We start from the raw sequence: 15,964 nt of genomic DNA, 5'->3' as shown, positions 1-15,964 counted from the left end.
ATCAATGAAATATTATATCCTCCCCCTTGCCCCTTTATAACAGATTAACACTGCAAATTCAAAAACTTGCAGTCTCGCAACGACAACTAACAAAGACTTCAGGTTAGTTGAAAACTAGCAAGTCAAACTTGGTTCAAGTAGGAACTGATTTCAGCATTCTGGCTTATGTCTGTGCACCCTCTTATCGAACAAGAATTGCTTCATTCAACAGGAATTGCAGATATAAACCAGAGGAGTGTACTTAATCAGTTACCTATAAACAATTACTAGTAGGAAACTTCCAAGCACTTCCGTTTTGCTGAACTTGATATTAGAAACGTACCACAAAAACGAGACAATAATTGACCAAAAGGAATGTTGCTGCTGCTGCTAAGGTTTTATGATTACAGATACAATCAACATGAGCACAATATCAGGAAAATCTCCCTAATGAGTTTTGACTTTCTAGACTATAAATCATTATATGAAAGAAAAGGGCTCTGCAGCTGTTAGGATCTATTGAAAAGAAGTCTTTATTCAGGAGATTAAGAAGAGAAAAAGAGAAGAAAAAAAAAAATCTGAAATTGATAGAGTTGAAGTCCGTTATGAATTGATGTTCTGGAGCCTCAGAGCAACTAACCTTGAGGCTGATGACTGCTATACTGCAAAATTAAGCAATGCTAGTATACAAAATCTGGTCCTAAGGCACATAAGATAGTGTGTCAAGATGAGCAGTATCCATAGAAATCTACACTGCCGGAGAAAGAAGCTTGTCGAAACACAATGCTACAACTACTGGACCCGCCATATCTCCAGCAGCACAACCTGTGAGATCACATGGAAAGTAAGGATGACGGCACACTGTAATGGAAAACTTACATAGAGGGGGCACAGTGGAGTAGAAAATAAAAATCCTATTGAAATTTGGCTATATATAAAGAGCTCCAAACTGAAATAACATCTAGCTGAGGGGTTTGTGGTAGTATTGAAGTTCTTACCAAGCCATTGACCAGATTTAGGATGTATGTCACGTGTCAATGACGCACCAAGGCCTGCCCCGATGGCAGCAAAGATCAATGACGCAGTGCATTTGAGGGATACAGCATATATCTTCCGACCAAGAAGCTGAAGTTCCTCTGTTGTATTAACTTCTTCTATATCATCCTTAGAATACCAAAATAGACGCAAGATGGTTTTGTATACATCGTATCCAACTTGAAAAATCCAAGATGCTGCCACTCCTAGACAGTGAGCTGCTCCAATGGGAAAATAAAAATTCACCCCCAAGCAAGAATCAAGCAGAGATAAAGTCAGAATTGAAATCTCAAAAAGGTAAGTAAGAGGGAAACTTTATAATCAAAGAATCACCTCTGGCAGTTGTTCTAGTAACAGCACACATGTAAGAAGTTATTGGCAGTCCTCGCTCTGCCTTACGCACAGCAGATTTAGAAGCATCTACAGACAAATGGCAACGCAATATATAAATTGGTGTCAATAAATGTTCATTTTTTCCCTGCTTATATATATACAGCATGGTGCAAATAGCAAAGGTAAAGTGGAAAATTAGATTAGCTAAGTATACAGCATACCTTTGATAAGCTTCCATGCCATCCGTTGGGAGAAATAAGAGACGGCTAGTCTTTCCAACACCCTCCTTGTAGTAATGACAGTACTCTGAGATTTAGGGAAAAACGGACAGTCTCAGTGCAAAACAAAGAACCACTTTATTACAATATGACTATACAAGGAAAGCACACACTTTATCACAACATGAATATGCAACGAAAAGGGCAAAGACTCTTCTTTCATTTTTGAGTGATTGGTACAATTTGTGAAAAAAGAAGTTTAAGTACCATCACAGAGCAAGACGGAGACAGAAAGATTGAAGCTAAAAACTTGCAAGAAAGATATGCTAGTGACTTACACAACAAAGCATTAGTCCTAAAATGATTTGGGTATGCTAAAGAGGCTCAAAGCTAGAAGAGCGGGAGGTAACCAGAAGAGAGAGCAATAAAAGCTACATTAGTTCTTTATTTCTTTGGGACAATAAATATGAATAGGGAGATATGTTATCAGTGGGAATTAAACATAGGGAGAATTAATAGAAAGAGAAAAATGTTCATGTAAAAGGAGAAGTACTAATTCGATTGGCTTAACTAGAACCTGAACTGCAAAGAACCATTGTAATCTCAACATACTTATCATATCAAGATTGAAACTCTCTCCTAATATACGGAGATTAGCAATCATAAACTGCAAAACTCGATGCAAGGCCTCAAAAAGTTCTATTAGATCAAAATTTCAATAATGGTACTTTGGCTCACTTCTGACAGCCTGCCAATTGAGAGACACCCTTAATTATCAAATCTAGCTAACCTATCCTTTATACAAGAAATATATCATGATTCATAGATAATTACGGCAGATAAATGAAGCAATTTATTGAGAAGGTAAGCAGACTAAGTAGAAAACCTTGCAGTTATTTGGCTATAATTAAAAACCAATTTCACATCAGACAACTGAAACCTATGTATATTGGATATTATCAAATACATAGAGACAAAGGTTGCCCACAAAATAACATAAGCACGTACACATTGGATATAATCACAGTACAAGAGAAAGTAGCTAGATCTCACATAAATTACTATTCAATGGCCTAAAGTTGTATTTGACAAAAAAAGAAGACATTGTTAAATATGGAATAGTAAAATACAACAAACCTCGCGAAAAGTTTGCCTGACTGCCTTGTGGAAGGGAGTAATCAAGTCTACATGCCTCTCTTCTGAATTATCAGCAAGGAAATCTTCATCATCATCCTCCAATGCCGCACGAGGCTCCAAAAGTGGTAAATAAAACATTAAAAATGATCTCAAGGCTGTAAGCGCAAATGTACTTGGATGAAAGGCTGAGAAAAGTGATTTTAGTTCATAGTTATAGACTTTTCCAGAGTATGATAGGGATTCAGGCTCAAAAGTATATCTAGAAGCGTCATTATCCTTGGAAACATGCTCATCATAAGCCTCAGTGATGTGATCCACATCCCATGTTGTACCAGCATCACAATAAGCAATTCTGTTATTGCTGTAGACCATTATATAAAGTTCATTAGGTGAACAAAGAACCTATAAATAATACATCAAATCCCAATCCCTAAAAAATAAATAGCCAAGTATTAATCCCAAACCAGAAGCTATTTATCTTAGGAAAACTGCTTTTAATTGTACCACAAATGAAAGTGTATAAATTCGACAATAAAATGAAACAGAACAAAGACTGAAACATAGTATTGTTTTGTTAGAAAGGTCAATTATGGCAAGGCATCAAAATTTTCAAGACTTGGACGCAATAGCCTCTTAAATTTGTCCAACAGAAATCAAGAACCAAATCATTGACAGCTACGCCGTTTAAAGCTTCTTTCTTTCCAACTATTTTGTAACCAGTATATCACCATTCAATAAAAACTCTTCAGCTCAAAAATACAAAGCAGTAGACACTATACATGAGATAATAATAACACAGCAGTATAATCAAATCCTCTACTAAATACTGAGGTTCTATTGCACTACGGCTAACAGTCACATGCCCACTATGATTGACAGATACAAATGCAGCTTGAAGATGAATTTTAGAAAACGGCTTAGTAAGAGTGTAAACACCCAATGTGCAGAATAGTTCATGTATCCGACCTCGCCTTACAATTTCAAAAGATCTCTAAAGTAGGAGTACACATAACAGTTCAATTTAGTTCAGTTACTTACAATCAAACCAATGAGAAAGATTACAACTTTATAGCTCGTATAGTAGGAATACACTGATATAACCCACTATCCATATTCTTTAACAGAAAAGGCTCGAATTTACTCGAAGACGGACATCGCTAATCAAAGTCTACAATCAAACAACCCCATAAACATAAGGGAGGCAGGAATATATGAAAATCTTCATCCACACTGCTTACAAATAACCAATTTACTCGTTTACTCTATTCAATTGACAATGTTCCAACCATATTATATCAATTAATATGCATATTAATATTAAAATCAAGACATACCAACATCAATTAACCAAAACCCCATTCCAAAGTATATAAAACAACATCAATTAACCAAAAACCCATTATACGATCTCAATTTTTTATAATATTAAACTACAATTAGGAAAAAAAAAATAAAAATTACCTTCCAAGAAAAGCCTTAAACCCAAAAGGGTAAGAGGCAAGAACAGAAGCGGCAGCGCCAGAGACTGCAGCTTTAGCAGATAATGAACCAGCTGAATGCAAAGTATGTGTTGAATAAAAGTTGGGATTTTTCCTCATCAGATCTAATATTAGAGCAATTCCTGACATTTTTCAATGATTTTTATAAACCCCCTTTGTTAAATTTGATCTCAAACCCCAGAAAACAAAAATACCCAATTCAATCAACTCTTTTTCACTCAAATCAATTCAATAAATCCCACAAAAAAAATTGAGGATAATTAAATAAAGATTGAAACTTTGGCCCTTTGGGCACTTATTTTTTCCTTTTTTGTTTTTTTTATTTTTTATTTTTATTGTATTGATTGGTTTTAAAAGAATTATATCATGAAGAAGAAGTTAAGGTGTAGAGAACTAGAGCAGTGAGTTGGGGGGGAGAGAGAAAAAGGTCGTTGGAATTTGTAATAAGTTTTGGGTTTGAGGGTTTTAACTAGAAAGATTAGCTTAAGCTTAAATTAAGGCTTGAGCTTTAAATCTTTAATCCTAGTAGACTTCTGACCAATCTAGCTTTTAAAGTTGAACACTTGAACTGCTCTTATTGTCGGTTTCTTGTTCGTCTTAATTCTTAAGTTTCCTCTATAATGAAAATCATTAAAGTGATTAGTGATTGATTATCTAATAATCATGGGAGATTAAAGTATTAAACAAACCCTCTATTAAGGAGTTTTTGAGTTAAACCTAAATAGATTATAATTAAATAGATACTCCGTATGTTATGATATTATTCAGATTTCATTAAAAAAAAAAAAAAATTAGGAACCTATACATATTGTTATTAAATTATTAGCATATTTATATATTTTTTTTAAATTTTCTCTAATGTAATTTGATTTAATTACTAAAATATATTAATCTCAAACGGTGCTTTTTCTGTGTGGTTGGCCACACCATGTGGCCGAAATTACATATTCAGGAGTTACTTATTTAGTTGTTACTCAGTCGGTCAAGGGTTACTTATTATGGGGTTATTCAGTCAGTTAGTCTGTTTTCACCGGGGTTACTTATTAAGGGTTACTCAGTCGATTAAGGGTTACTGATTTTCGAGTTACTCAGTCAGTTAGCATGTTTTTTGTGTGAGAGTAACCCCTAACCGATCGAGTAACCCCTGATCGACTGAGTAATCCCTGAATAAGTAACTCATGACCGACCGAGTAATCGTTGAATAAGTAATACCGGGCATACGGTGTAGCCAGCTACATATAAAATTTGTGAATCTCAAAAATTAAGCTTTTCACCAATTAATAATATAAGGTTGAGTGAGATTTTACACAATTTGAAATGGATCACGAATAGGTTTATCAACAAATATGAGTGGGTTGTTTGTAAGTCTAAACAATAAACAAACCATGGAAATTTTGCTAGCAGATTATGTTATTAGCTTTTTTTTTCCATATAATATATGTGTGTGTTGTTTCCTTAAAGTATATTTTACGCATCTAATTCCTTTTACCTTAACTCTTTAAGGCATATAACTTCTTATACGCTCAAATTAGTTAATAGGGATGATTCAAATTAATTCACAATTAAACTAAGTATAGATGAGTTCATTACGTGAACCATAAACTAACATAAGTTAGGTTCATGGATAATTAACATCGAAGTAAGATGGTTTTGAAAAGTCAAATATTAGTGGATCAAGTTCATGCAATTCCAATTTTTAAAATATCATGTTGAACTTTATAGGTGAAATTCAATTTATAATAAAACTCTTGAATTTCGATGGAATAATTAAAAAAATTAAAATGATTGCATAATTGAGTATTGCTTTCAGTTTTTTACTTTAAATTTAAATTCATAAGCAAAATTAGTTCGGATCAGGAAAAAAAAAAATACACGTACAAGTGTATAACCTCAAATCTCAATTCAAATCTTCAAAGTAGTACGTACACTGTACACAGACACAAGGTACACAACTCAAATTCTGCATTAGACTTTTGTGCATTTTATTCAAACTATTGCCGCCCACAATTCTTACCAATTCTAACTCAATTGAATTCTTCCAGGAAAATCAATATGAACCCTAATTCCATCAAACGATTCAAACCCAAATTATCGAATTAATCTTCGAATCTAAAATCCAAAGATAATTAATTTGGGGTTTCCGGAAAAGGGGAAATTAGGGTTCATAATTTACACTCAAATTCCAGAAAATGCAATTAGGTGATCTTAACAAAGTTTGGGAAATTAGAGCTTTGAAAAGAAAGCCGCGACAAGATGAAGCAAAGCAAATTCTTGAGCGCATTGCTAAACAGGTTCAACCAATTATGCGCAAACATAATTGGCGGGTTAAAGTTCTCTCTGAAATGTAGTATGTCTCCCGCCTTTTTTGATTTTTTTTCTTTTTTTTTTTTTCCTGATTTTTACATTCTTTTTGTTTAGTGTAAGTGTGAATTTTGTTGTTAAAAATTCCAAATTTGTTGGTTTTTGAAGGATTGGAGCTAATATTTCTGTTTTTTTTCATGTTCAATTTAAAGTGGTTCCTAAATACCTATGTTCATATTGTTGATTGTTGAAGAATGGTTGTGTTTTTAGGTGATGTTATTTGAACTTTCGATTTTCTTTCGAGTTTGATAGTATGTGGTAGGAAAGTGTAGATGGTTGTTAGGTGATTGTGGCATGATTTTAAATTTTGTTGGTTTTTGTTTTGTTGCTGCATTGCTGTTCTTGATGTATAGACAATGGGCTCTTTATAATTGAATTGTAGCTTGTAGATCATGTACATTTTATAGCACTCTTGAGCTTTGTCCCCACTGCTGAACCTCGCGCCATTGTACCTAGGTTCGAGAAAAAACGAATTGTGCAGTTGAGTATACAGGATGAAACCTTTCAGGTTTCTAGCACCCTATTGTTTTTTCTGTTATGTTATACTAGGGACAAGCATGGGTTCCTTGGATTGAGTAGAAATCTGAGTATTGCAGCACATACACACGCATACAATGTTTATTTTTCAGATCTTTGGGGTTTGCCTGGATGTTTAATTTCTATATTGCATCTCATCGACTTAATAGAAATTCACTTGCTGGCCTTGCAGTCCCAAGAGGAATGAACTTCTTGGATTGAATGTTAATCGTGGGGTAGAAGTGAAGTTGAGGCTTCGGAGGCCTGGCAGGGAGTTAGAGTTTTACTCATTTCATGAAGTGTTGGATACAATGCTTCATGAGCTTTGCCATAATGCCCATGGCCCTCATAATGCGAGTTTCTATCAGCTATGGGATCAGCTTAGAAAGGTCAGCATCAAGTTTCATACATAGTTTTAGTTATGTGACAGTCTCTATGAGCTTATGAAGTGGAAGCGTTTGATTTGAATGTGTGAGCTGACTATAAAGTAACATTTTACTTTCTAGAAACCCTAGTTCATACAACATGAGTTTATTAAATGTTATATAAAATTTTAAATTCAAATATATGGCTGGACCATAACAAATCAAGGTTCTTTTTGGGCATCAAAATCTGTTCGTTTAAATAATATTTGCTCTCTGCTTAGTTACCAGATATTCATCAAAGGAATTGCCGATCCCCTTAGGGTAGTTAAACTCATGAGTTGTTACTTGGGGACTCTTCAATACATTTTTCATCTGTGTATTTTGTGCAGAATGGTTTTACTTAGTTTACCCAAGGCTGTAAAATAAGCCATTACATATTTACATAAGCAGGTTTTGTAGTTACTTTTCCTCGTCATTTACTTTTTCCCCAACAAACGCAGGAATGTGAGGAATTGATGTCCAAGGGAATATCTGGCACAGGAGAAGGCTTTGATCTTCCTGGAAAACGTTTAGGTGGGTTCTCTCGTCAGCCACCTCTAGCTTCCCTCCACGAAACGACCCTGGCTGCTGCTGAAAACAGAAAACGTCTCAATTCCCTTCTACCATCTGGACCTTTACGGCTTGGTGGTGATAAAAACATAATGTCTTCGTTAAGCCCTGTTCAAGCTGCTGCCATGGCAGCTGAAAGGAGACTACAGGATGAAATATGGTGCGCTTCCGTTTCTGGTGGCTTTGCTGAAGATTTGGGGGATTCTGATCTCTTGGAAACAGTAGTGCCCTGTGGGCCAGCTGCTGCTAGTGCCAGTTCAAATGCCTCTGATATTAACAATGTACATTCTGGAGCTGCAGCATCTTGTAACAGGTCTCAGAATAATGTTACAAATCTCATTGATTTAAGCAACAATGTAAATTCTACCTCAATTGATGTTCGTGGCACCAAATTAAGTAAAAGATCCATTTGTTCCCATGTCAGTTCATCTGCTAGTGCCAGTTCAAATTCTAATAATGTCTCTGGAGCTGCAGCATCTCGGAAAAGGTCTTGGAATGGTGATATTACCAATCTCATTGATTTAAGCAACAATGAAAATTCTGCCTCAGTTGATGCTTGTGGCATTAAATTAAATAAAGGATCCATTGGCTCCAATGCCAGTTCATCATCTTTATCCATGAGCGTCTCATCCTCTGGGTTAACTAATCTTGATGCGGAGAACACACATGGAGAGTCTGCCACATGGACTTGTGAAACATGCACCCTGTTGAATCCTGTGAGTTACCCTTTAGTAATTTATGTGTATTTTTCTGATATCTTGCATTTTGTTAAATGGCACTCTGCATCAAAATTTTGCTTTAGTTTATCCATTGTTTGATTATCTACTTACACAACCAGAATGTTTTTGTTTTTGTTTTATTTTTTTTTTTTCCATTCACGTCATTGGTTAGTATGATCACATTAAGCATAAACACTATGTTTCGTAATTTACATCATTGGATGAACAATATTTGTAGCAGGTTAAGGGCAAAATTGATCAATTTTTAGCCTAGGGTTTTTGTTTTTTTTACAATTTTCTTAATATATAATGAAACTTCAGCATGCAAACATCATGGAGATGGAGGTGGTATATTGTACTCGGTATTCATTAATGTTAATCATGAAAATTTTGCAGCCACTGGCTCTCGTATGTGAGGCATGTGAAACCCTGAAGCCGAAAGATATATCAGTGAAGTATAAATTCTGGTCCTGTAAATTCTGTACCTTGGAGAATTGCGTGAAACTGGAGAAATGTTCAGCATGTGGTGAATGGAGATACTCACGAGGTCCTCCGTTGTCATCATTGCCTCCTAATCTCGGCACTTGACAAGAACAGTTGAAGTTAGCTTGTTTTGGAAGTATGTAAATCTCTCAGTTGCTATATTTCTGCCAATGCATGCTTATGCATATTTGACTTGGTTTATTTATGAGATGGTCTTTTAGGGCTCCTGTTGATTCAAAGATGCTGCTGAAAAGCTACGAGAAAGATAGTGAATATTTTTGGTACTTATTTGTAAATTGGGCTTCGTTAAGTCTCATATTGGTCGACTAATTGTAGAACTAATTTCTACATAATTTTGATACTCGCTCCCCAAGAGATGCTGAAGCTGTAAAGATGACATTCATTGTGCCTATTTTTGTTAATTTTTTTCAATCAAGGAGAAAGAATATGTGATTTTCTACCTAGTAAATGAACTTTTCGTTTTCCCAACTATTTTTTGGCTAGTAGTTTTTAACCCGTCTACAACAGCTTTTGGAGGATTTGGCTCCTTGCACATTAGATTCACAAATTTCAAATTTAATCCACTACTTGTCACAACATTAGTTGGATTGATTACAGATTTTGTTTGGATAATTGGATGACGTCTAAATACACAGCAAGTACAAATTCCAAGTTAAAACTTTGGGTAATATTTTTTTTTTTGGTTGTAGACGGGATTTGATCTTATTCATAAATCATTGAGATTAACTGATATTTATAACATTTGCAAGCAGAGGAAATTGACCATGTAGCAAAAATACTTCTTTAGCAAGTAGCTACTATTCAAACAGGAGCCCTTATCGTACAGAAAAATGTACCAAAGTGCATCTGAACTGAACCTTTTGGTGGCAACACTTCCCCTATTTTCATTGAACTAGCAGTTTTTACAGGAATATAAGCAATTATACAGCTTGCATATTTTTTTGGTGGAAAATAAAGCTTACAAACGCTGGAAAAATTAACAAAGCTAACTTAATTCTGCAAATTTTTAACACAAAAAAATCCATCGAGACAGGCTTTTTGATCTTCATCTGCAACCACTGAAATCTAGCAATTTTTACAGGTCCTGGAAAAAGAAAACAATGTCAGTCTGGTACATGAACATATAACGGCAAACTTTGTAGCAAGATAAAAGTTATTCAAGCCATCATGATTATATATCTAGTTCCAACTCAAATCGTATTAAGCCATCAAAATCATGGCTGTCATATATAAATCTAGAGTCCCTTAAACATATGCGTATTTTGAATGGTCGTTTGATCTTCCAAGTTCCTCCAGCAATCAAAGTTTAATAAGGTGATAGTTTAATGTTAAACTAGTTTTGAGTCATTCAGTCCGAAAAGTAGACTGATGACTTGAGCAGTCTAATACAATAAGTAGACCTTGAGAGTTCTTACCCAAGATCTTCAGAGCTTAACTTCCACATCGACACCTGCAGGGAGATCAAGTTGCATCAACGAGTCAATTGTCTGGGCAGTTGGGTACAATATGTCAATAAGGCGCTGATGAGTTCGGATTTCAAAGTGGAATCGGGCATCCTTGTGCACATGGGGTGATTTGAGTACACAATATATCCTCTTCTTTGTTGGTAATGGTACAGGCCCCATTGTTTTTGCATTTGTCGTCCTTGCAGCATCCATTATCTGCTTGCAGGAGTCTTCTATCAAGGGGACCCAGTAGGACCTCAGCTTAATTCTTATCTTCTGCTTTGGAGCCATCTGAAATTACACATAAACTTACCTTAAGCAAAGATTTCAGTTTAAACCAGTCAAATATAAGGAAAAGATATTTACGATGTCTAGAGTCTCCCAGGCTTCAGGGTGTTACTTGGATCTTAAAAAAGTAATTGTGTCAACACTAAACACTAAATTTGTTAAATTCATTTTTCCAAGCTGAAAGCATGTCAGAAAATTGGAGTGCAAGAAAAAAGTTCTTGATGAAGAAAGTGTGATCGTCTCAAAAGCGATTTCAGACACTTCAGAGAGGGATTTGCAATAAAAAACACTTTTGATAAGCTTTCAATGTCAGTTTATAAATCAGCTAGGAAGTGAGATACTTAGATGGGGTTGGATAGAAGATAGCCAAAACTGCAAAAGGGCTTACAACTGTTAAAACGTTTATGGCAAACATTAGATGAGCTATGTTAGAAGTTGTGCTTGAATTGCATCTATTGGTGATGTATGGAAGGTACAGGCATATAGCATGAACTAACAAGGTATTGTCTGATCGTCAGAATGTTTGAACAATACAGAGACTGTGCTTATAGAAGAGTGAGCTCAATTAGGCAAAGAAGAAAGCAAGGGAACTATACGTAGAAGACCTGCTTAAGTTGCATCTGTCTATGAAGTATGAAGGGAAGGGCATGGTAGGAAAAAAAAAGAGCCAGAAAAATGGATGCAATCATGAACGAGAGTATGTTTCAACTCTCAAGCAGGATCAACATCAAATTTGATGGTGAAATCAATTGTAATCTAGTCTAATCTTCCATGGGTTTGTTCCTGATTATTGTTTGTTGCAATAGAATTAAGCTGCTTTCATTGAAAAGAGCTTAGAGGTATTTGTAATTCATTCGTGTCTTTGAAGTTTGTATTTCTCTGTCCTTTTCTTCTAAGGACTTCAGACTTGGGATAGGGGTTGCTCTGATTTTAATGTCTTTGGAGGGTGGTAAACCACCATCCGTATATGAACGAAATCAAATCATTGCAGAATAATACAAAACAAATGCTAGTCATTCAGAATTTGTGCCCCCCCCCCCCAACCCCCTCCTATCCACAGAAGAAAAGGAAAAAGATTCAGGGTTAGAGATGAACAAAGCAACTCAAAGCTGTATTTCCTGCTATAGCAGTGTAGTCTTGCAACATTATCTTCTCTGTTCAATGATCTATACTCAGCGCAACAAAAGGACTCTTGATGAGAGAACTACTTACGAACCATGGCTTGTGTGAATATTGAAAATCAGCTTTTGACTGTCATCCCAATTTACAATTCATCTTCACTATCTAAGCATAGAGGATGACTCTAGACACAGCGATGAAGAGGTTCACAACTTTCAATGACATGTAGGTTCAACAAGGAAAGGCAGGCAAAATTAAATTTCATAGTGATGCATTAGATTATCACATCTATATAAGACTATAATGCTAGAAAACATAAAGGTCTTAAGTTTGTAGTCTATATACACTCAAGATACTTATACAACCTGGAAACATGGTTGACTCCAGAAACTTGTTCCAAGCACCCTTACAGTGAAAGTGACAAGACATAAGAAAAAAGAGCTTAACTATGGAACATCGATGGCAAATTTTTGCGTGGGTTTAAGCTTTATACACTAGCTATCTTTAAGTTATTCAACATGAAATTTTCGAAATAATTTAACTCTGTAGCATCAGGAATAGCAACCAAGGGAAGAAAAGCTCAATACCTGATCAGAGTCAGTACCAATGCTGAGAGTGGAAGTCTCAGAACCATCCTACACAACAGAATAAAACAACCATAAGGAAAGAAGAAACAAACTATTACCTTCATCTTTGACAAAAACAACATAATCTATCATAATGTCACACCTTACACAAGCACACCAGCAAAAAAACACAAATCTTGTTACTCTCAATTCTCATTGCACCCCGACACCAAAATACTAGAACACACATGCCCGCGCACACATACACACATCAACAGGAGACTGCTGCAGTGTAAATGACCCACTTAAGATGCACTTATATCACAATTACATTCCACAACAAGCACATTATTCCAAGACATATTCCTCTTAAGCTAACGAATAAAACCAGGAATTCAAAGGGATTTTTTTTTTCCACACTATAACTATGCACATAACATATAAATTTAACTTCATTTCATATTAAAACTTAGCAAAAATTTCTCAACTACAAGCTCACAAGTAAAACCAAGAAGCACTATATAGCAAATTTCAGAACATCAGAGCAAATTAATGATTTAATTATCTAAAATCAAAATTATTATATACACATTTCACCAAAACAAACAATTTACAAAATTATGATTTTCTCATCTCAAAATTCAGCACAAATTACTCATTATATACCAAATTTAAGAATATCTAAACAAAGCAATGACTCAATTATCCAAAAATAACAAAATTATCAAATACCCATTTCACCAAAATATGCAAATTACACAATTAAGAAATACCCATCTCAAAATTCAGCACAAATTACTCACTACAAGTTCAAAACCAAGAAACTAACACAAATAATACAATAAATCCCTATATTAAACCAGAAAATCAGACCTGAAATGAATCTGGGGAAGTTTCGACAGCCTCCAAAGTTTCAGGAGCAGCAAAAGTAGTGAAATTAGAGGAGTTGGAGAAGGTGGATGATTGTTGAGTAAGAGTTAGGGTTCTTCTGAGGTTTAAGAGAGAAGGAGAGGTAAAGTCAAGTTTGGTTGAAGAAGAAGATGTATTACGAATTGTAAGAGGAGAAAATAAAGCAGCTGAAATCGAAGAAGTCGCCATTGTTGTCACCCAAACACGCCTCTATCTCTTCTCTTCTCTTCTCTCCTCCCTTAGCCTAGTGGTTTGGTTTTACAGGGTTATGTTATCCGAAAACTTTCTTTTCTTTTTCTTTTTTATTATTTTTTTCCAATTGTTTTGAAAGGATTATTTTTTTAAAAAAAAAAAAATTACATCCTCCGTTCTTTTACAGTTGACCCGCTTTGACTTTTACAAGAAAAATATATACATGCAAGATTTTTTTGAATTTGTCTCAATGAGTACTATCATAATGTATAACTTTTTTAATTTTTACTTATGAAGAATTAAACTTATTAATCGTTAAAGTTTTGCATTGACAAGCGTGATAAAATAAACAAGTCAAGTAAAAAAAACAGAGGAAGTATTTATTAGACTTTTGCTTATTTGGCGGTCTGTAATCTTTACAAACCGCTACTATTAGCCTATGGTCATTTTACAGGCTACGAAGTACAAACACATTTCAGGCAACAATCTAGTGATTATAATGACTTTTTTTTTTCTTGGATAGATGAAGCATTTTAGCAAATAACCATATTAAACGTTGTTGTGATGTATAAGAGTGGGCCACATAACTTTGGTGTCTGATTATGTAAAGGGCTTCTTAGCATGAAAGTATGGAAGTGTATGAATGTAAAGTAGTCTAGTTGGTAATAAAATAAGCGAAGGAATGCCTAAGAATGAGTAATGTTTGCGTCAAACATTGCATATTGTTAGATTATTGTAGAAATATAGGCGAGATTCAATTTCAGCTCATACTTTAACCGATTGAAGTAGTTGGTGTCCTCCATTTGTGATTCATATGCAATGAAGAGTAATATTACATTTCAATGATGTAATATGGAGAGTCAAGCATTTAAAAACTAATTAATTTAACTAGTTTATTAAATTGTTTAAATCAACTTCTTGACATAAAAGAGAATACTTATAATCTATTCTCTTAATGATGAGTAACTTATCTATATATCGTGAATTAAAGGACATAAAAGAGGATATCTTCCAAAAAAAAAAAAAATCATCCTATAATTTCTATAGTTGTTCATAGAACAATATACTCCATATCCTTTATGAGACCTTAAGTCAGTTCAATCAAATTTCTAAGAGGTTCTCTTACTTCTCTATACTTTAATGTTTTATCAAAATTTTCAAGAGTAAAGAAGATATAGAACAAACCATTAAGCATTGCCATTAAATTGTACTTCATATGAACCAACAAGCTACACAAGTTAGCATGCATCCAGTGCACAGCTATTTTGCCTATTTACTTTAGATGTAACTATGTAACATAACATTTTCAATAAGCTTAAATATTGACTTGTACACAAAACTTTGAAAATGGATTTATTGTAAGTCAAATTATTCTTATGAACAAATAGTAACATTGTCATATTGACATACATCTTCTTTGAACGAGACAATGATGAAGTTTCTTGAGCAAATAGAATTTCTTGGGCGTGACATGCACACATGTGATATGCTTACTGAATTAAAGTATATTCACAAAATCATACTAACGATAAATAAAGTACGTTATACACTCATCATCTCTTATTCAAAAGTTGAATTGTCGAGAGTTTTATTCCTATATAATTCTTATATACATCTTTCTCTTTTTCTATCAATTAAGGCGTTGAGAGTTTGATTCTTATAGAAAACTGATTTCCTCTTTCAAACACCCACACTAAGTAGACTCTACATAAACCAATCCAATATACACACATTCTTTATTTTTTCGAAATTGTTATTAGAGTTTAAGACTATATGTAGAAGTCTAGGTTGTAAATGCATTGAAGGTGTGATTTTATACAAACATTTTTAGATACTTAAAACCCACATTAATGGCAAGTACAACGGCATAGTGCTTGCTCAAATAGAAAATTTTCATTTTTCCCATGACTCTTTGCCTCACTTCATTATTTTATAGGCTCTTACAATATGAATGAAACAGTAAAAAAAAATCAGCAAAAACATTAATATTAACTATTTAAGGCAGTTATTTTAACTCCTTCTAGCTTCCTCTTTAATAACTACCCCATTAAAATTCACTCATAAAAATATTTTTTTGAGGGAAAGGAAATAACCATAATTAAACTTTAAATTATTTATTAAAAATTAAAATCAAGAACATGTAACCATTTTCTTTGCTCTCAAGTTTAAC

General features: G+C 34.3%; 3 protein-coding genes across 3 annotated transcripts; 1 reads left to right on the top strand and 2 right to left on the bottom strand.

The window, feature by feature from the left end:
- Positions 1 to 270: 270 nt before the first annotated feature.
- On the bottom strand, positions 271 to 4,757 carry LOC110735479. The gene is made up of 6 exons (XM_021915667.1): positions 4,164 to 4,757; positions 2,703 to 3,063; positions 1,569 to 1,653; positions 1,348 to 1,434; positions 978 to 1,232; positions 271 to 804 (listed from the first exon to the last, which is right to left on the bottom strand). Exons 1-6 carry the CDS (start codon positions 4,328 to 4,330, stop codon positions 728 to 730), a joined length of 1,032 nt encoding a protein of 343 aa, XP_021771359.1. The 5' UTR covers positions 4,331 to 4,757; the 3' UTR covers positions 271 to 727.
- Positions 4,758 to 6,014: 1,257 nt separating this feature from the next.
- On the top strand, positions 6,015 to 9,685 carry LOC110735478. Its single transcript, XM_021915666.1, has 5 exons — positions 6,015 to 6,145; positions 6,244 to 6,548; positions 7,272 to 7,467; positions 7,944 to 8,768; positions 9,168 to 9,685. Exons 2-5 carry the CDS (start codon positions 6,391 to 6,393, stop codon positions 9,357 to 9,359), a joined length of 1,371 nt encoding a protein of 456 aa, XP_021771358.1. The 5' UTR covers positions 6,015 to 6,145; positions 6,244 to 6,390; the 3' UTR covers positions 9,360 to 9,685.
- A 348-nt stretch (positions 9,686 to 10,033) lies between these two features.
- On the bottom strand, positions 10,034 to 13,880 carry LOC110735477 (30S ribosomal protein S10 alpha, chloroplastic-like). Its single transcript, XM_021915665.1, has 4 exons — positions 13,567 to 13,880; positions 12,715 to 12,762; positions 10,691 to 11,011; positions 10,034 to 10,359 (listed from the first exon to the last, which is right to left on the bottom strand). The coding sequence occupies exons 1-3, from the start codon at positions 13,789 to 13,791 to the stop codon at positions 10,700 to 10,702; spliced, it is 585 nt and encodes a 194-aa protein (XP_021771357.1). The 5' UTR covers positions 13,792 to 13,880; the 3' UTR covers positions 10,034 to 10,359; positions 10,691 to 10,699.
- Positions 13,881 to 15,964: the final 2,084 nt, after the last annotated feature.

This window comes from Chenopodium quinoa, unplaced genomic scaffold, assembly GCF_001683475.1.
Source record: "Chenopodium quinoa cultivar QQ74 unplaced genomic scaffold, ASM168347v1, whole genome shotgun sequence".
Classification (NCBI taxonomy): Eukaryota; Viridiplantae; Streptophyta; class Magnoliopsida; order Caryophyllales; family Amaranthaceae; genus Chenopodium; species Chenopodium quinoa.
This window is presented reverse-complemented; position numbering and strand designations above follow the sequence as displayed.